The following is a 21841-nucleotide window of genomic DNA, read 5'->3' on the forward strand; positions in this document are numbered from 1 at the left end:
GATGTCTCTATTCCTTCAAACATAAAGGCAATATTCCTGTAGAACACAAAAGGACACTATTGTAGTGAAACAGAAGCATGAATCAAAATATTTTCCCGCTCAAAATGTTCACTGGAGCATATGCTGTTTCAGTAGCCGCCAGCACTGCTTATGCTTGATAATGTCTGCTTTGCCTGTTGCACGTTTTCAGTGGTCAAGATGATATCAATATACTATACAACTTGCTTTAAGTCTCGCTATGTTGCATCACATGTGAGAAGGTTGGCGCAGTAGCTGTGCTGAATACATGGTATTTCACTGCGTGATTAGTTTGTTTGGTACTGAGCACTCCGTTGTGATCCACTCTTCAAGAGCTATGCAATGGAAGCACTTTACCATTTCTGGTGACCTATGCTTTAGTGTCATTTAGAGACATTAAGGAACAAGAAATTGTTACATCAAGGTCTGACATTAAATATTGACAGTCCATGTAAGAATTCTTATACGTTATGGTAAATCACAGAATCACCAGTGAATAATCTAATTCCCGACTTCACAGCTGGGTAAGTTGTTAATATATTAAAAGGATGTAAGGGGCCTAATTGACTAACACATCCCTGGAAGACATGTTAATGTTCTGTGGAAGAATTAAAATAGTTATTTGAAATGAACTTCATTGAAATGACCGAAAACTTTGTATCATCGCAAAAATGTCAGGATGATTGTTTAGTTGCTGTAAAGTTCAGAATCAGCCTGGGGTGAGGAACACGATCGAATCTCATAGGAAATCTAAAAACACTATCAAATTTGAAACCCAAATATAAGCATAAATAATATGAATATTTATTGAATACCTCAATAATTAAATCTAGTCAGTTGCATTTCATACCGATATCCCTTACAAAAACTGATGCTTAGAAACTATGTTTGGCAGGGTAGTTAATTATTTGCATATGTAGGCTATATTCTAGAAGTTAAAATGCTTACTTATGAGATTTTTTTCTTTTTTGTTCACACAACTTTATCTGCTCTTTTTTTTGATAGCATTGTTTATTGCCTCTGGGCATAAGGGGGGTTAGGAAGAAAAGAGAAAAGAAAGGAAAGAGAAGGGGGGTGGGAGTTAAATAAAGCAGGAAAGATGTGCCGATCTAATGAAGGCGAGGAGGGAGCGGTGATGTGGCCCCTGCGTCCAATCAATGTATGAGGACGGGTTGTCTGGGTGGAGACCCAGACAACCTGCTTTTGTTCTTTTTATTTTTAGCCGTGTCAATTGTAGGCACTCACCCATCCGATTGTCCACTTCGTTTGTTTTAAAACTATGCTTTCAGCGTTGTTTTGCCATTTTTTCTTTCTCGTGTTTTTCTGGGTTTATTTGCTCTTCTGTTTTCTCTGGCGGCATTCCACATGAGCTGTAGTTGTATGTTTCACTTGCTTCATCTACCATAGGGTGTTTTACATTTACCTTCAGTTCTTTCATTGTTGGTTGTCTGAAAAAGGCATGATCTGGCCTAGCCTGATCCTAAATGTGATTTCTTCGTGCATTTGTGCCAACACGTGTACTGTTCTTTTCAACCTTGGTGGGCGCTGCCTTGAGGATATATATGTAATGGCTTCAGCCTTCTCAAATAAAGTTGTTAGTTAAGCGCTCTTTCCTATCCGTCTCTTCCTTCCTTCCTTGAATGTGCTCACGCTGCTCACATTATGATCCAACACCAACTAGCCCGACGTCAGCTCGTGTTATTTAGAATACAGCTGCCATTTTAACAGACATGTGTGTCACTGCTCTCTTTTTCAACAGCATAATGCTTCTGGCAAACAGAGTCATATAACTGCTCAGAGCTTTATGTACCCAATGCAAAAACACAGCCAGAAGTTCAAAAACATTGATGCAGGTGCAACTAACTTCCAGTACTTCCCAAGAATTTTAGCAGTTGTCTTTGTTAAATCTAAGCAGAAATTGTTCGACCCTTTCTAAGGAGCAGGGCAAAAACTGTTAATAATTGTGTGTTTCTTGTTAACAAGTCAATAATACGCATCATATGTTTGCCTTGGACCTGTCTAGACTATAAGTGGAAATGTTATAAACTCTGCTGATACAGCTTCTGAGATACACCCAATGCACCCAGAACTCAGAATGGAGATATAAATCAAGCATTTTGTTCAGATAAGGGTACCAGTAGTAGCACACCAAGCAAACTGACTTTCCTATTAGTTTTCATGAGACGTGTGAAATATGTTTTACATCAATAATAATGCCCGTGTTGTGTCATATGCTGGTGAAAGAATTCTCACAAGTGCTTTAGAATTAGCTATAGAAGAAAGTGCAAAACCTGTGCTTATATAATCAAAGCATCAGGCACAAGTAAATTTGAGAAAATTTATTGCAAGTTAATTTTTCTTTGTATTCTACAAACAAATCGCTTCTACATTAACCCTACTTTTCTAAAGTAACCAAAGGATAAAACCACTCATTCGGTAAAAATGGCCAGGAGTCATTTCTTAAGATGTCTAACTTTGAATGCAAAAATACACTACTTTTGTTCAAACTTCACAGTAAATGCATGTAATTAGCACAAGTGCATGACCAATCAATTGAGGCTCACGCTTCGCTGTGCATTAGTACCAAATCTTATTTTGGGACAGTTTGCTGCAAAACAATTACGTAAGCGGTCAGCATTCATTTACTTGGGAACTAAGCACAGGCATTAAGAAACTGTTTACTCCAACCTCCAGAAAATTTAATTTTTTTTTTTATGGTTGATATAATATGCTTACATGCTGTTAGCACACCGAAAATTGTTAGTGCATCATGATAATACTGTCATGAAAGAACAGCTCTTGTGGCTCAAGGCTGAGAGCATTTTGATTTATGAATCAACTTCTTAATATTCTAAGGGTTCTAGTAAGCAAATGAAACTGGCAATTTTGATAATGTGTCTAATCCTTGTATGCAGCTATAATACCTTTAGGAGGTGGTACATGTAAATAAAAAAGTAAATTATTTGATAATGACCTGCATGTTGTTGCACCTGTGTTGTATGTTTCTTTCTTGCTGTGCATTTTCTTAATGCTGTGTATTTTTTGATGGACATGTTTTTGGCTTATTATATTCTTTGTTTAGGCTCACACTTTCTGCATTAGCTACATTTCACCCGCTTTCGTGTCGCGATTTCAATGCAAACATGATTTTGTGTTTGGACATATCTTTTGTGTGCGGGCCTTAAGTGCTGGAACAACTTCAGTTTGCGCTAGATGGTATATACTACTTCAGACAGGAAACAATAGCACCAACAAAGAGGAACACAAAGAAAAAAAGACACAGGACAAGCACTGAACTTCATCTAACTTTATTTGCTGAGAAAGTTGTACTCATCTTTCTTGGCACTATTGTTTCATGTCTCTTGTAGTGTTGCTCTCCTAGTACATGCCAATAATGTCTCTTGTAGTGTTGCTCTCCTAGTACATGCCAATAATGTTGAGAGCTGAGTCAGGCTGTTGTACTTTCTTTGAGTCTTGCCTCCTCCTTACCTTAGCCTTTACTTAGCTGGTATCATATTTTTTACGGAGACATTTAAAAACCAGGCACCAGTGTCGATTTAAATGTTATTTTATGGCAATAATAAGTACAGAATATAATATGCAAGCTTTGCAGCAAAAAGAATCATTCACATTTTTTTTTTCTGTGAAGCAGCCTAAACACTCACACTGACATTAAGGTTCATTTTTCATATTCACAAAGTTCTGTGCGGCTTTAAAAGTTACAGAGAAGAAAAAAGAAAAGGATGTGTTCACGGTTGGTGCTTGCCTCTCCGTTTTCATTCTTGATTTTTAATAGGGACATCGCCATTTATACCACCAGCACCCTTTGGTTCGTCCTTGATAACTTATTCATTAATAGGAAAATTAACAGCTGTGACAACCTGTTAGCCATCAATGAGTCTGTTACACATACATTTAATAACATTTACACTGCAAGATGGTGATAACAGAGCGAGTTTGTAACTCTGGCCACTGCATATAAACAAGTATTATCATTAATAAAATTGTTTTCATTTTTGTGTAAAGTATTTAAATATATGATGATCATGGCATCAATAAACGTACACAGCTTATCTGCCACATGAATGGAGATGCTGTATGAGCTGGTTGTATTCAGAGTCATAGGATGACAGTAGGCACATAAAGTAACAGAATGAAGTTACAAGGATGAAAGTTTACACCCCGGATGAAGAGTGCTTTGGTTTCTTCTAAATTTTAAAAATGCAGTCTTAATGGTCATGTGCGAGAATCGTCACAACATCCGTTACGAAAGCTGAACAATTCAATAAGTATTCAATGGCACCATCCATGCACCATCCAAACACTATCTGCAAAAGTGCAATTAGCAGCAGTCGAAAGTTGGCCCACAACACCTCCAAAGCTTCTACTGCTGATACTCTACAACATTGAAAACCATGCACTGAGATGCTCATAAAAAAGCTGTGCCCATTGACTGTGCTCTGATTGTTTTGCATTTTTCTCTTGTGCTCAAGCACCAAATCCTGATAGCTTAGGCATGGAACTGGCTGCATATGGTGCTCTTATCATCATCTGCAGTTTTGTGGTGCTGCAGAAGTCTGTCTTGCAGCTGTTACCTTTATGCTATTAAATTAAATTTAAATTAAAGCAAGTGAAATGTGAGAAATAACAAAGGCAAATCCAGATATGCACCATGTGAAGAAATAGGTTTCAGAACAAGACTGCACGTCCTCTGCTGTGCAAGGCCAGATATATTTGACTCAAATATTCACTTATCATGCTCAGAAAATGCTCTCGCTCGGTGCATGCCTCCCTTTTTAAATGAGGTTAAAGCATTAGCGCCAATTTTAGTGTGGTGATCCTTCAATATGTGCACATTACACAGATTTGGCTCTTTGAATGATCCATAAGCAGATTTACGTAGAGAATGTGCCTCTAAACTACTGGCCTAGCGCTAACCACGGCTCCAGTGAACACCGTCTCTGTTCGGTGAACCGTCTCGTACTTGAAGGGACATTCGCTGCCCCCTTCCAGCCGACAAGGAAGGGGGATTCCTAGTGCTGCCCTCTTAACTGCGCGTCAAAGAGGGTAGGGAAGCTTTTCTGTCTTCGTTTCCCGCGGCCAAGACATTTCCTTGAAAAAAATTAAAGTTAAGGCCAAGAAAGTGTGCAAAAAACTTAACCTTGAATTGTTAATGAAAGGAGCCGATTACAGTAAAGGACTTAGTTTACAAGTGTTTTTTAGCGCAAAGACCCACAAACCAGAGTGTCCGTTTTGTGTGATCGTATCTCAGAGCGGCACTTGGCAGAAAACTTGCCGTTTTTCTAAAGATTTTAAATTCACTCACGGACTATCCGTACCAGGTAAAAAAGTTTACAGGATGTAATCCAGTTTTTAGAAACTAACAAGGGATTGATGGCCTGCTCCTTTGACGTTAAGGACTTATATTCACTACCCCATGATGAGCTTTTCGCATGCTTAGAAGAATGTATTGACCAGCAAGGATTAATTGAATTCCGAAACAAGAACGGCATATCCGTTAGGGGCTTTTTAGAACTGCTTCAAGTGTATTTAACTTCTACATTCATTTCCTGGGAGGGTGAGTTTTACCTTCAAAAACGAGGAGTTTACATCGGGTCATGCATAGCACCCGTGCTTAGTGACTTGTTGTTAGCAAAAAAGGGTAGAAGGCTTCATGAAAAATTGAAAGGGTCAAAGGTTTTACAGTGTTTTCGCTATGTTGATGACTTTCTTGTTCTTATAGACACTAGTGTGGAAATATTTGATGCAGTCTTTATGCAGATCAAAGCTACCTTTGTTCAGTGCCTTCATCCCCTCATACTAACTACTAAAGTGCCAGAAAACAATGTCATCCGATTTTTAGATATCAAACTCAGATTAATGCACCATCACACGTGTTAGTCTTATGACTCACGAAGCTGCAAACCATTGCTCTCTTTTACGTCGTCTCATTCTAAGCTCGTTAAATGTGCCGCGGTGAAATCTTGCTTTCACAATGCGCTTAACAAATCTTGCCCGCGCTCCATATAAGATAGCTTCTTTGACATAACTGATCGGCTCGTAAAGGCTGGGTATCCCAAGGAGCTGCTAGTGTCAGTGTCAGAATCTATTCTCAGTAGTTTGAGAAAAAATAGAAAAGGGGAACGGGCAAATATATTGACGCGAAAGGAAAAAGAAAAAACTACTGTTGTGCCTTACATTCATCATTTCTCCCACTGACTGAAAAAGATAGCAAATAGATCACGTGTCAAAGTAATTTTTTTGGCTCCAGATAAGCTTGGGGAGATGTGCAAAATGGTTAATACCGATTTCGTTCCTAGAGAGTGCGACATCAAACATGAAAATTAATTCGTCTCCTGTGAAGAAGGTGTAGTTGACGCCATTCCCTTGTCATGTGGCAAGCTTGATGTGGGTCAGACGGGGAGATGCCTTAATGAACGCTTGAAGGAGCACAATAACAATGTGCATAATACTGTAAAAGGGCATGTCGGCATCCACTGTAGAGTCTGGGACAGCAAAACTTGCCATCCTGACTTCACTCGCACACAAGTTTTAAGGAAGCACAATAACCAACTAACGCATGAAGTAATTGAAGCAGCGCACATTGCCTGGTCAAAAGACGCCTGCGTCAGCAGCCCCTCTTTATCGATTTGTTCCAAAGAACTGGCATTTTTAGCAGGGCGAAAATGATGATCATGGTTATCTCCTTTGCTCAATGTGGCATGGATGAATGACTGTGAATCTATGAATGGTTGTTTTGTTTATTTTTGTTGGAACTGATTATATTCCTCATTCCAAGCAATAAACATCAGTTGGAAGTCAGTGCTCGTCTCTGTGTCATGTCTGCCTCGTTGTCCCTGTCAAACTACACACTGTTCTGTTTAAAATAGTGCTAACCACATTACTTTTAATGAAGCCACATTTGCTTGGAGTGACATCTGGCTCATCACAATTGACATCCTTTCAAAGAGGTCATGTCTATCACTGCCTGAGAAAAATACTTAGGCCATGGCATGGTATGGTACCATTATGGTACCAGTATGGTACCATTATGTACCATTACGTACTGTATAATTAGTAATGTACCCCCCCTCTCTCTCTCCAAGGGAAAACGAGAGACTGCGCAAGGAGGTGGCGGCACTCAGGAGCGAGGTCAAGGAGCTGAAAGACCAACAGAGGCAATCTTCTACTTCTCCATTCTTTTCCGCGCGAATGTGATGCAAAGTCAAGCGCGCGCAACTCCTCCCTCCTTGCGCCTTGCCTTGTGTGCAGCATGTCATGGCTGCAATAATAGGATGCATGCAGATGAAGCATCGGTTGGCGCAACTCATCCAATCGACCTCGAGGTCCTCGACTTGCGGTTACGCGATTAGCGTTCGGGGCATTGCGTTGGGACTACTGAGGCAGCATTTTTTTCGTATTAGATGCTCAAAAAAGTGGCGCGCAATTTGTAATATAATACCTCGTCTTAAAACTAAGAGGGATTCGCGCAAAGAGTGTTCACTTGCCAGATAGCGGAAACAAGGAACGTATTTCACGGTTTCTTCAAGGAATTGATCGCACCACAGCACGCTGGAAGAAACTATGCACGAATATGCAGAGTTATGCATATACGCAGGAAATATATGCATATATGCAGGAAATATCTTGGATACATGTGTCCAACGTAAACCAGTTCTGCACCCGGCAGTCCCGCATTGACCTTGCAGACAATGCTGAGCGCAGACACAACATTCGCACTGTGCAGCCCTGGCATCGAAATCGGCCAGTCGCCGACCTTCCTGACCCGGCCCGCTTACCCGATCCCGCCTGCCTTCGAGCAACCCACCGCGGCGCCACCGGTGGCACGCATGGAAGGTGAGAAAGGCATTCCCCAAAGCGAGAGATTTTACGAAGGAAAAGCATGCTGAAGCCACATTTTCTACCCCCCTCCCCTAAATGCCCCCCTCGGAGTGGCCCTTTGAGAGTTAGCTTTGAGAGTTAGCTTGCAGGTATATATGGATGGGTGAATTTGTCAACAGACACCCTGCGTTCAGGTTGTCTTCAGGAGGGTCCTCCAGTCCAGGGCCGCCTCTGTGCGTGGCGTGACAGCGCTGGAGTCCCCAGCAGAGAATAAAACAGTGCCCTAACATGACTCACTGAACGAAGAAGCGCAGCTCGCTTCCCGATACCAAGTCCACGTTTCGAGGCATCGATCGGGGTCTGTCCCATGCTTGAAATTAACTGACGCGCGACATATACTGCCGCAAGTGATCGGCCGTGGTCTTGCAATAGAAATCTGTACTCTAGAGAATTCAACATGCCGACCACCAACGTTCCATCGGGCTTTGTGCCCGAGTTACTTGGGTATTGCCACCCCAGTTCACTGGGTGTTTTAAATAGGACGTGACATTGAAACTCGTCATGCCCTTTGTGTTCGTGCGTGTGTGCAGTTCTCAGCCCGCAGCGTCAAAGTTTGTAGCATTCGAAAATGGCGTGCGGTATTTTTACGGGCCACGCAGGACTGAGCCCTCCGCTTTAGTTTCGTGAGCGATACACTGATTCGGATGCCCTCAAGCTGGCGGCAAACGGCTTGAGAGCTGCGATCTCCAGCAGCTGGGGGTCCACTTCAGAGCAGCAGGGCGCATGATCCCTTGAGACCTTCTGGGCGCGTTAGGCACGAATGCGTCGCTGCTGCGGTACTGTAGCCTCGCGCGATTCTGGAGCAGGACTCGTCCGCCGTCTGGCCATTTCAATTCACATATCGTTGAGACCTAACAGACGGCGGTCTCGAAGCCGGCGAACTGTGCGGTGCGCTCGTATTTTTGCTGACCTTGCCCATGTTGTTATGTTGTCACATTTCGCAGATTTTGGACAACGCACTCCGAGCATGCAGAATTTCTCCGGCGGCACCATCGGGTAAATTCACTGCTACCTCCCTACTGTGCTCACCTTGTCTAGAGAACTTCACTGCCTCACAGCAAACTTCTTCTGAACCGTGGCCATGATTCGATGACGCGGTACCTTCGAATAACTCAGTCATTCCAGTTGTTGTAAAACTTGCTTTGTAACCATTGTGCCGAAAAGCGGCTGCGAAGCTTGTCCGTCCGCTGCCAGGCAGTCTTTTTGGCCTTATTAGCTGCGACAGGCCGCAGACTTCGCCTCTGCGAAGCAATAATTCCGTTCTCCAAAACTGTACCTACCGCAGACTGCTGCTGCAAATTGAAGCAGGAGAGAACTCAGGCATCTGCACTGGGTTCTACGAGCTATTTACATTGGGCTTGTACTGCTTTGTTAAGCTGTCTGTCTCTGTCCGTACCTCCCTCCCTCCTTCACTCACTCATGGCCTGGAGCGGGCTGGTGACTCCCGAACTCTCTTCTCATGCAGTTACACGCCGAGCAGACGTGCCACCGCCATGATGGCCAGCACGGTGAGTTCATAGTGACTCCGATAAGGTACTGCACGGTGTGGAACGTTCAACTCAATCCACATGTGTTGGCATTTTTCGTGAGCCTTCGTATGCCTTCGTTGCTGTGTCGTGTGTTTAATAATACTACAGCCTCCTGGTGTGCACCTTGTGGCTATCTGCTCATGTTGTCGCAACTAAGGAGCAGCCAGCTCTTATTATCAGAACCAGCAAAATTCTCGACCCTCCATCCGCGCCGAAGAGCGTCCCTCCTCAATTCATGAGGACTCTCTGGCCTACCTGAAAAGTACTCCCAGTGGTTAGGAGATGGACGCGGGAGCTTTTGTTTATGGCATATTACGACCAGTAGCACGTTGATAGTAAACATATCCACACTAAGCTAGTCCTTCAGCGGCTAAACGTTTTGCGCCAATACCGACTCGACGTTGTGCATAAACTCTCGAACAGCTGGGCACCTCGACGTTCATTTGTTCTGCTTCGCGCCCCGTGGCATGCCTTTCGCCAGTACTACTAGAAAGTAACGCGAACCTCGTGTTGCTGCCGCAAGCTCTCATCAAAAAGTTTCTGGCCTTTCGAAATGCACTGTCGCACTTCTAGGCGAACTGGTTGCCACCAAAACCAGGGCAGCTCACAAAAGTCTCCTATACTAGCCCCATATCCAAAAGTGCTGATAAATTTGCTCCATAGCCTCGGAGGTTGAGCGTACTGGTCAGTGCGGTATCGGCTGTAGCCCAGTGCATGCAACGTACTCGGGAGCAGGTTTTGTCGCAAATACGATGCGAATGTCTTCCGAGTTCCGCAGACGGCGCACTTCTCTCTAAAGCAAAGCATCAGTGAGGATGTTCGCATGAACGAGCTCCAAGGTGACCTCTGAGCCACAGTTTGAGTGCGTATATTTGAGCCGGTATCGAGCAGCTCCACCACTCATTAATGCGACGTTGTCACTGCACACCACCCCATTCCAAGGAACTCGGCTACTGATCAAGCCAACCAAAATGACTCATATGACTTGCACAGTGAGGATCTCCCTGTAGCAGATGGCCAGCTGAAGTGAAAGCCAGCCGCAGGTTGCACAGATATCCAGTCCGGTCCGATACTTTGTGCATAGACCTCGTATTCTCAGCCGCGCAATCTTTACTGCATGCATAAGACTGCGCATCGGCAGTTTTTCTGAAGCTCTCTTGGTAGTTTCTCGCGCGCTCTACAATTTTTAAAAGCCAGTGGAAATGGTTAAGCGTACCACTTCTGTCAAGCAGTCAAAGAAAGGGTGTTTAAGCCTTTTCTCTTCAACTATACCTCCAAGAAATCGGTCTGCGTAATTTATTCCCTCATGAAAAATACCAATGTCGCTTCTTGACTGGTGGTCGTGGGGCTACTTCCAATACGTAACGCGCTTGCCACACAAAATAAACAGTATATTACTGCTGTAGGATTTTTATCCGCACGCTTTAAAATGGTGTTACGTCGTGTATTCGCATGTTTCAGTGCTGTAAGGTTCATACCACCTTGTATATAACACTGGCTGGTTTCGAAGCGAACGCACAAAATGTTGTTCCTCAACTTGAAGCCCTCCGTGTTCCATGGCCACCCGTTTTGTTTATGGCACCCAGCAGTACCAGTGGCGCCATCTATCTGCGTGGAATTTGCAGGCTCTCGTTCACTGCCAGGCTGCGTAGCATTTTTCACGAGATATTCTACCATTCTTCGCGTGGGTCTTACCGAGCGCGCGTGTGTCGATATGCCTGAAGTGCGCCGCAGACGAACATGTGCTCACGCGATTGACAGTCTTGACGCGAATACCGCAGGACCTATCCCAGCAGAGGGGTCACCGCACCTACGCCCATGATGACCAGCCCGCCAGCCGCTTGGACGTGGCTCAAGCCACGCTGGCCTTCGGTAAGCAATCTCGCCCACCACCAGCTTCCTTGCAACCACAGGGCGTCCTGTAGCCGCTGAAAAAGCTAACGGGTAATTGAAGACAGCATGGTTAACGCCAGGCCGCTGTAAATTTTGCGCTGCTTCCTAGAGGAATAACAAAAAAATGTCAACAAATTCGCCAGTTGGAGGACGAAGATATTGCTCAGTACACGGCGCGCACGAACCTTCAGAGTTACTATATATACCGGGCCGGATGCAGAGGCGACCGCTCTCGTGCGTCATTCCTCATATGCGTGTAGCATGAAAGTGATGCTTGGTTGGCTGCGGTACGTACACCTCGCAGGAAATTTTATGTGGAAACACCAACCCCGCTGGTTGCGAGCTGAACGTGAAAAGGCGAGACATCTTTGCAGCCGGTGTTCCCGTTTGATTCCCGCTTGATAGTAGTCGCACACGTATACGGTGCTCCCACGAGCAAAGTAGAAGACAGCGAATCTTTGTTGCGTGATTTGTTGATTACCTAGTTCATTTCGAAGTGAAGATCCAGCAGCGAACCTCCCCTGTAACTTGGTCACTGGGACTGAAATGCAATTCAAAACAGAAAGCTAGGGAGGTCTCTTGGCGTGCCTTCAGCGCAACGATTTCGGCAGCACGTCAATGATGCTGAACTTCAATTCAGCATTACTTGGCTTTACATTTTTTTCCCCCTCTCTTCTCAGGGAGTTCACCGAGAGAGCGCAGGTGAGGAGGCTTACGACTTTCCAAGATATGGGCGACGCTATTATTAACAACGTGTGCAAGATGAAAATGCTGCTGCGCTTTCCAATAGCATAATAGAAAAATTTTCTAATCAATCACGCGCAGCTAGTGCCACGTGTGCCACCTTCAAGAGAATACTCCCAGCACTTTAATGGCCATGATATTTCTGTGGGGCCGCTTCTTTTGGAGGATTCGCAACTTCCAATCGAAACTGCCACTATGCCCCCCGCCCGCTTCAGCATATATTTTATTTTTCATGATAAAAAAAGGCAAGTTAAGCAATGCGCAAGAACAACGCAAGAAATATGCTTAAAGGGGCCATGACATGGTCGTTCTTCATATTGCAGTTTTCTGCTTGAGTAACTAATGCAAAAGCTTATGATTCAAATTCTGAAATTTGGCTGCCCTGGACGCGCTGTATTTTCCAAAAAATACGATCGAAATTGAGACCGGGAGACTCCTCCCACCGGCATCGACCGCCATATTGAAAGCTGTCGTGACGTCACTAGCACATGCACGGAACAACGTCGTCTGCTCTCGTTGCTGCAATATGCGCAGCGAGGTCTCATTCCCTCCTGTGCTTTCGCGGGCGATCGAAGTAGCAGTCGTCCCCCATATATGAATGACTGGTACCGAAAAAGCGATAATAGTAACGCAGTTTTTCTTCGGTATAGGTAGGGTCCGGTCACACTATAGCTGATGCGACGGCGATCGATGGTCGGTGGGCTGATGGGTACGCAAATGCCGTCGCTGACGCACTGGTCTGTCACGCTAGATTGACGACAACGCCAGCACGATCAACGATCGCGTATCGTAGTAATGTTAAAGAGGCAGCTTAGTGGGAACCAGAAGAGAGTGGTAGGGGACTAGTTGGTATGACATTCTATAAACTTAAGAATTGACCTCATGCTAACCACGGCGACATACGCGGTGTGCGTGCACCAGCGAAGATGGGCTTTCATTCGGTGCCTGCGCATAAATCCGATCGGCGAGGCAAGCGACACGGGCAGAAAACGCCGCATGACGGTGCCGCTTGCCGCCGTCGCCTGGGCTTGTGCAGCCTAGTGTTCCTGTATATGCTCCCCCTAGTGTTCCTGTATATGCGCGTCTGTTTTCCCTCGCCGCTCCGAACGCCATTCGCCGAGAGGCGGTCACATGATTTTCGTGACGTCAGGTGTTCAATTTTCCGCGGGGAAGCTGACTTCACAGGTGCAGTGCCGAGCGACCCTTCGTCAGCTCGATGCCTCACGAGAGCCCATGCTGTCAGCTACATTTCACACATTTCCCGTGCACGCCTGTGGTGTCAGGTTTGGGGTTCTGCTGTGGTAGTGAGCCGTGCAGTTGTCAGCTATGACTGCATGCAGTGCGCCAAACTGCAGCAACCGCACTGGAAACAGCAAAGTGTTTTACAAAGTGCCATGTGGAAGTTCGGCGGCTGAAGTGCGTCGGCGATTGAAGTAGCTTATGAGAATGGGCAGCGTTAAGCGCTACGAAATACAACTTATTAACAGATGAAAAAATGCTTTTTAATAAAATTTAGGTAAGCTAATATCAACGAGAAAAGTACTTATTCGCGGTCCTTTAAAGATTCGTCATTTCACTGCATTTAGCAACGGGGCACATTTTGTAGAATGTTTTAGGCAAGCAATTGAGTTTGAAATTTTTTTTTTTAGGTCAGACTCGCCTGTTCAATGCATTGGTGTTGCTTTAGTCTGCTTGCCTGCGACAAGTTGCAGAATCATTTTAATGTGGTTCTAGGGAGATGTGTTTTCATATTTTCCTTGCATAACTCGCACAGAACACGCGGCGGTGCTAGTTGTGAAAAGTAATTCACCGCAATACTCCCTTTTTTTAAGACTCGCGCAGAGGAAGACAGGACGGGACAGACGCTGCCCCATCCGGAACGGGACTGCTTGTTCATTTGAAATTACTTGTTCCAGGAAAAAAAACTGCAGGCCGTTTCTAGTATTTTTCGTCAATTTATTGTCATGACTACAATTTGCTGTTAACCGATGACGATTTTTTTTTCATCCTGTATGCACACCCTCGGCAAGCCACAGATTAGTTTTTCGCGCTATGTTTAAAAAATTGAGATCGAGTGCAATTTTTACGCAAATAAAAAACAAGCCCAAGCGCTGTACACAGCGAGACGATGTATGCAGCCCCTGTGCGCACGAGTGGTGGCTTTCCCGCAAAGATTGGATCATGATGGCGGACCTTCGCGCAACTCTTCTCCCTGTGGGAGCATATACAGGAACACTAGTGTGGCCGAGCGAAAGCTCCACGCCCGGCCGGTGAGCCGACGGCTGGAAACACTGCGCTTGTGTACCTTATCCGTATCGAAAAAAGTGAAACAAGCGGCTACATATCATATCTTCACACTTTGTTACTAGTCAGTGAGGAACCTTTCCCATATTCTTGAATTTTGGTTGACGGTGGACCGCCGGCCCCTTTCGTGAGAAGGCCTAGCGAGTACGCAGGATTCGAATGTGCGACTTCGGCGATTGTGAAGAGCGAATTCGCAAGCTTTAGCGCCTGCAAATAGCTGTCGAGCGTAGTTTTGGCTACAGTTCCCTCAAAGCGATGACTGCCTACATCTCAGGACGCGAGTACAGTAAGGGGGAAGTGCCTATATATGTGACCCGGTCTGCATAGCATGTGCAGAAGACAGCCGGCAGCAGCCATCGGCGTCGACTGTGGACAACATATCTGGTTGTTTTCATTAATTCAAGTAATGCCCGAACGTGTTGTTAGCCAAACCGACCTAAAATTAAATTCTGGTGGCATAAAAGAAAGCAGATACAATTAGCATAAAGCGCCGGTATTTTAAGCGAAGCGTTTCCCAAGCAGGCGATATAGCATCATCGGCCCTTATTGCAGTGTTATCATGGTGTGTAAATGAGTAAAAGTGCAATTTGTGAGCAAGAGTATGTAATATTTAATAAAAGGATAACCCACTAGGTGTTTTATGCCACGCAAGCGAGCAGTACTGTTTGCGCACAGCCATGTAAACAACCTCAGCGCGGGGCTGCAGTTGTAATCATGGCACTCGTGGAGCACAATGCGTACACACAGCAAAATGCTGTACTATAATATCGAAGCACTTATTTAGACGGCGGCGACTATTCATCGATTCGGACAGTGAAAGCATTCGAGTCACGTAGGGTTTTGCAAGCGGCAATTGGTTCCTAGCTGCAAAAAGGTTCTATGAGTCGAAGGAAATGTATGTTCGACCTACAAACGCGTACATGCAGAGCGGAAGTCGTCGCACTCGGCACTTTTCTCTGCTCCTTTCGTGCTTCAAGGTTACGGTAGTGCACCTCTTGATAATTTAAGTTTAATTATTGAGTGATGAATAGCGGACAAGAACTTGGTAGCTATAGCTACAAAACGCCGTGGCTTTCACGGCGCACATCGGCCAAGGCATGCACGGCACGTGCCGCTTTTCACATACGGGAGCACTTGACTGCTCAAAAGAGACCACACTCATAACATACGAACAGCATGCTTCTAAGCGTAAATAATAAAGCAGGGGTCCATCGATTTCTGTTTCCTCAACAATCGGAAAGTGGGCGCCATGAGCAAGTCCGCTTTCCCAAGGATCACTCAGCTCGCTTACCAAGTTGAAGGCTTGCCAAAAGAGAACACGGAAAATGCATTTTATTTCGCTAGGCTAAAAGAAAAAACCTTTCGAGCGACCGCTGTCTACGGTGTGCATGCAAGCACCTCAACAGCTCGCAGCAGACGACGCGTGGCGTGTATGTGCTTGTGACGTCAGCGAACAGAGGTTGCCAGACCAGCAAGCATTTCGCAAAAGGAACGAAAAAAAATTCGTTTTAAGGATATTTACCGCACAGAATCAACTGAAAATTGGGGGAATTGTAAGTTAGCTTGTTGGGAATTAAAGGCGATAAGCAGGGTATGCGTGAAAATAGGCTGTCATGGCCCCTTTAAGTCCTACTAAAGTTGTTCCTATCCTTGCTACTAAAATGAATCATCTTTAGTGTAGGTGGACTTTTGACAGTATACGAAGCATAAGGGTGTGCGAACAGCGAATCAAATATCCTCCTATTTTATTCGCTGAATGAATTAAATTGTGCGCTTTCAGCCTTATTCGAAACGAGTTGAATAAGTTCTCAAGTTTTCGAATAGCTTTTAAACTATTGGCAGTAACGCTCGGCGTGGTTTTATTCAATGACTGTTTCAAAAACAGGGCCTATACTCTCACCCCGCACAGCATGCTGCCGTGATCGCACTGCGCAGGAAGTGGGGTTCAGCGCCACGACGCGGTCGTTTCCTATGGCGGCGTTCAAAACGCCCACGCATGGACCGCTGCGGTGGCCAAGTCGTTTGAGCATCCGCCTCGCATGCGGGAGGTGCGGGGCTCGATCCCCAGTGCCACCGGAAACCCACCGATGATACAATGGGTACAAGCCTTCCCCCGCCTGGTGCTTGGGTTATTTGGGGTGAAATGCTTGGGAAATAGGTCTTTGACCCCACCTTGAGCAATAGAAAAACCTTGTGCTATGGCGCTCTTTAGCCACAGATGCTCTTGTGCCCTAAAAATTCATCATCATCATCATGTTCATGCATTGCCGCTGTGGTGGCTGAGTGGTTATGGCACTCGGCTGCTGGCCCGAAAGATGCGGGTTCGATTCTGGCCGTGGCGGTCGAATTTCGATAAAGGCGAAATTCTAGAGGCCTGTGTGCTGTGCGATATCAGTGCACGTTAAAGAACCCCAGGTGGTCAAAATTTCCGGAGCCCTTCACTACGGCATCTCTCATAGCCTGAGTCGCTTTGGGACGTTAAACCCATATAAACCAAACCAAACCATTGCTTCCTAGATTGGGCGATGAGGTAGGGCTCAGGCAGGTTTCAGCAAATCCCGCCTTGATGCGGGATCTCAAAAGCCTTGCCTCACAACTCTTGCCCTCTCCCGCCTACTGAGATATGGCACTGGTTTATTCGCTGTCATCACCAGTAGCAAAAAGTATGTATGTATGTATGTATGTATGTATGTATGTATGTATGTATGTATGCATGCATGCATGCATGCATGTATGTATGTATGTATGCATGCATGCATGCATGCATGCATGTATGCATGTATGCATGTATGCATGTATGTATGTATGTATGTATGTATGTATGTATGACCTCCTGTATCAGCGAATGCTTTCGAAAATTTAAAAAAATAGGCTTTTCGGGGTAAAAATATGGCTTTTGCGGCATACTGTTTTCAGTGTTGGTGGACATGAGAAAACCGGATAATCGCCTTTAATAGTAAGCTGGTTAGCTAATTTTTAGAAATAAAATTTTAACTAATAGAGTTAAGTGACTAGTTGCAATCACAGATTTGTAAAGCCAGTTGTTAGTAATAGCCACATCAGTTTTTAGAATTTCGAAAACGCGGTTACCCTTGGCGCTGTGGCTGGACAAAGTTTGGGTGCATCGTGCGAAAATACATGCCCTTACAAAGGCATGCAGGCAAAGCAACCCCTTCAGTTCACGTAACTAGCCGAGAAAGCTGGCTCCCTGAGTCAATGGACACCTCAATCGCGCTTTGAGGTATGTGGCAGTGGTGTCTGCCTGTAAAACGTGCTTTTGCAAAACATTTCATTCTTAGCAATGCTAAACCATGAGCCATTGTTTTTTAATTTCAATGCAATTGCCATCTGCCCACCGTGGCACTGGGAATCAGCTCATTGGCGAAGAGGTAGATAGCCTCCCGAAAACATTGTGTAAAAATGAGCCTTACGGGAGCTCGACTAGAGCAACCTGGGTCTTATAAGCCCCATCGGTGGCCATCTTTGAAACAGCAACCTGCAGGGGCATTGGCGCATTGTTCAACCACACCACCGTGTCAGTAGTGGTATGAGGGCTCTCCGCGTTCTATGAATCTATGCAAGAGAACGAGTACTTGAGCGGTAGGGATCGCTAATGTTTTCACATTATACTCTTAAGGGAAGGTTAAACGTCGTCTAAGTTTCCCAAAGCCCATTTGTAACGTTTCACAAACGCCTGAAAAAAAAAGGCATTGATAGCAATTTATTAACCTGCGACAAAAATAGTAAAGTCGCATAGTTGTAAGGTTTCAGTGGTACAGAATTTTCCGATTGGTCGGCAGAGGTCACGTGACTTTGTGACGTCATCATAACCTGCCCATCATGGCAGGTAGCCCCCCTGATTTTTGAAGTTGGCCCACCCCCCAAAATTCCAAAGGACCGCAGAAATTTGCAAGTAGGTCGACCCAAGAAAATGAATTATTGTGGATTAGTGGGAATTGTTTGGCGGATTTGTTAGATTGGTATAACCCCATCTGATAATCCAATAGAAGGTACTCAAACACTAAAGAAGCTGGTGAGTTATGCATACCATATAAGGGCAATGGAGGCTGTTCCAACAGAAGTTTCGGCGTGAAAATCGCAAGAACATTAGACACTCATTATAGACACCATACAGCAGGCAACCTAAATGCTATCACATTTTCTTTTTTAAGAATGTGGTTAAGAAGTCCCCCAAATTTTAATCACAGGTCCACTTACTTTGAACTTCGGATATAAATGATAGAAAACCGCGCTACCCTCAGGTCCGTTTGAACTGGGCTCGACTGACTAGCCACTTATAACGGTCGCACGGATTCTATTCCTAATGTATCTGAGGTTCGGAGGCGACATTAGTTGTCAGCAGCAGTTATGACTGCATTGTCAGTGGGAAAATGCTGTCCTCTCAGAAAAGCGAGGTCGGGTGATTAAGGTGGGGTCGGTAACAGTGCATTGCTTCAAGCAAATGGGGTCCTGCGTCGAAGAGCGTGTTGTCCAGCTAAAAAATTACCCCAAGTTCTAGCTTTTTCAGAGTGTTTCCTCGAAATATTGGCAGGTTTCGGTGCTTCCAGAAAGTTCGAATAGTACTGGGCATTGATTTGTGGAGCTTTTGGAGGTAATCAACCATCAGAATTTCCTCAAAGTCCGATAAGGCGGAGGCTCTGACATTTCCCTGCAGAACATTTCCACTTCTGTAGAACGTTTTCATTGTTCTAACTGCTGCTTCATTTCTGGATCAGAGTGGTGCACCCAATTTTTGCGGCCAGCTGACCCAAGGAGGCCTCCCGACTGGCGCGGATACGCTTCATTCATATGAGCAGACCATCAACCTTTGTTGCATTTGCTCCGCGGAAATAGTTCTATATGCAAATCCATGTAGATAGCGCCTGACCACGTTGGCCACAATACATTTGCCACCTTGGCCTCGCTTCCAGTTGTCCGCCGCCTTGCGATTTCCACCGTTCTCCTACCTGGTGTTGAAGCTGTTCCTTGGGTCACTGAGTGCCTTGGGTTTCTCTCCATTCCCAAAAGAGGCACGTATAGTACCCCACATCAGGAATATATTGGGGACGCTGTGGTTGAGGAATTCGGGTTCACCGGGGTTCTTTAATGAGTGCCGACATCGCACAGCCGGCTTTTTTTTTTTTGGACTTTGCCTCCATCCGAATGGGCCCCCTTGGCTGGGATTCTGTCCGTCAACTTGGGCTCAGCAGCCAAAAGTATATAAATTGTAAATTTTGGTGTTTAATTAACGTCTTGAAGCGACATGTGGGCTATGGGGGATGCCGTAGTGAAGTGCAACGAATTAATTTCAGCCACCTGGGACTCTTTAATGTGCGTTGACATCGCATAGCTCACAGGCGCCTTTTGCGTTTCACCTCCGTCAAAACGCGGCCGCCCTGCTTCTGACTGAACGTTGGTCTTCCAGCTTGGCAGGAGAGTGTCCCAACCACTAAGCCGCGGTGGCGGGTCTATTTCTAGGCTTACAGACCATCTGTAATGGGCAGCGTGTTGTAGAATACACTCACGTGCATTAACGTTTCTGGTGTGGAATGAACTTATAAAGCACAGCAACACGTCTCATACTTTTCAATCTCTGATTAACGCACATGTGTAGAGCATTTAGCCCTTGACTGACTCTGAAGTGCCAGTCTTCTTCCCACCACCCACTGCGTGAACTACTGGCTGCTTTTCATACATAATGCTTTGAGCGGTGTTGATGTAGCCTTGTGACTCCTGTACTTAGTGACGTTAGTCCAATATGGTCAGGGTGGGGGTTAAAAAAGCAAAGCATCTAAATGACTGCACTCAATCGTATCCACAACTGCTCTTGATGAATATACTCAGGTCACTACCACGCCCCGATTCGTCTCTGAGCAGCATCCGCTTCCGGACACAAAGCACTGATTCTCATTCAAGGTGAGTGCATATGATTTATGGATCCAAAAGTAATAAAAAAATAGTGTCTTTCTTGGCCATGTTTCAAGCCATGTTTCAGGTATAATTGACCCCAGAGGTGGTATGCACTGTAATCTCTGCTTGTAGCAGTATGGTGATTATTTTAAAAGAAACCTGCTTTGTTCGCAGATTCAAAGACATATTTTAATCCAGCGGTAAGGGTGAGCCCATTTGTTCTTTAGGAAAAGCATCAAATACTTAATGTGGCCCACATTTACACAACTGCATTCCCAATCAAAAATCCAAGCAAAGAGCACTTTAATGTTAAAGTTGCAGTGACCTTCCAACAACCATGCTTTTAAAGCTTGCTTTTAATTCTTGTGAAGAGGGTTCTAGTTTTCTCATTAGGTACCTGCTGTATGTATGAATGGTATTGATTTCTCTTTCATCACAGTGTGCCAGCATTATTTAATTGCATAATTCTCTTGGGCAAGCATCGTCGTTCTCAAGAACTTTGAGAAATAAGTTGTAGAAGTGACCATTCAGTTAAATCTAATTGCCATTTGCTTAAACGTTGTTCTGGCCATTACCACAGCTAGACTCTCTGACAATAAAGTGCAGGCAAGAAACAGGTGCGCAGAGAATGTTTCTTGGGCACATCTCCCATTTCTAGATTCAGGCATCCAGCAATGTCTGGAAGTACAGTGTGTATGGAACTGGCGATAAGATTCTGATAGCAGCTTTTGTACAGGTTTTGTAGTAGAAGAAATTTGAATTTTTAGCAGTAGCTTTAGGTTTTGTAGCAGGGAAAATGGTGTTTCGTAGCAGAAAAAAAATTGGTTCACACCAAAATTTCAGTTCTTGCAGCGCATAAAAAAGGGGATTGATAAACTTCAGGTTTATTTGGCAAGTTCAATGTTCACTGTGACCGTAGTAAAGCAAAAAAATAAGTAACCCTATTCCCAACTGCTCTCGAATCGCTATTTCTTAATAAAAAAGGATAGCCAGACAAACAAATGGAAAAACGATTTTGCTGAAGGCTGTAATTTTTATTGATCGTGAACAATAACGAAATATGAAAAAATCAACACAACACGCTGGCAATGTGTGGTGCAGAAGTTCCTCCACTGCAAGTAACATGATAGTGGCACCTTGAATATTCCAATATTTGTCATGAGTTTTCTGTCAGTGCAAGCAGACAGCTCCATTGGCTCCAAGGCAATGTCAACACAATGTACCACTCAAAACTTCGCTTGATATTCTCTATGTGGTCACATTGTCGTGGATATGACATCAGCAATCATATCGCATTAGGTTTCTACTATACTGAATCTCATGTAAACCAGAGCATATGGACTAGAAAGGTGTATTTTCCTAATGTAACAGACAGGCCATGTTGTAATCAGTAGCCATGCAGGATGAAGTGCCAGTGCCTTTTGTGAGATACTATATGCAAACAGCAATTCACTGCCGCAATGCGATATTATTAGCATACCGTAAATTATGGTGTACAACCTGCATGCTAGACGTTTAAAAGTTATTTGGGGCTTTGTGGA

The 21841-nt window shown here is 44.7% G+C and overlaps 1 protein-coding gene across 1 annotated transcript in view; it reads left to right on the forward strand.

Annotated features, from left to right (window-relative positions):
* The window catches only part of LOC144114338 (E3 ubiquitin-protein ligase RNF212B-like), a 37169-nt gene extending 25121 nt beyond the window's left edge, over positions 1–12048 (forward strand). Inside the window, exons 8-13 of the mRNA XM_077647993.1 lie at positions 7125–7196; positions 7766–7875; positions 8865–8916; positions 9386–9428; positions 11231–11321; positions 12023–12048. Coding sequence (XP_077504119.1) covers positions 7125–7196; positions 7766–7875; positions 8865–8916; positions 9386–9428; positions 11231–11321; positions 12023–12048 — 394 coding nt within the window. The remainder of the gene's footprint in view (positions 1–7124; positions 7197–7765; positions 7876–8864; positions 8917–9385; positions 9429–11230; positions 11322–12022) is intronic.
* The last annotated feature ends 9793 nt before the right edge of the window (positions 12049–21841 follow it).

The sequence above is a fragment of the Amblyomma americanum genome, chromosome 1, assembly GCF_052857255.1.
Source record: "Amblyomma americanum isolate KBUSLIRL-KWMA chromosome 1, ASM5285725v1, whole genome shotgun sequence".
In the NCBI taxonomy this organism is placed as follows: Eukaryota; Metazoa; Arthropoda; class Arachnida; order Ixodida; family Ixodidae; genus Amblyomma; species Amblyomma americanum.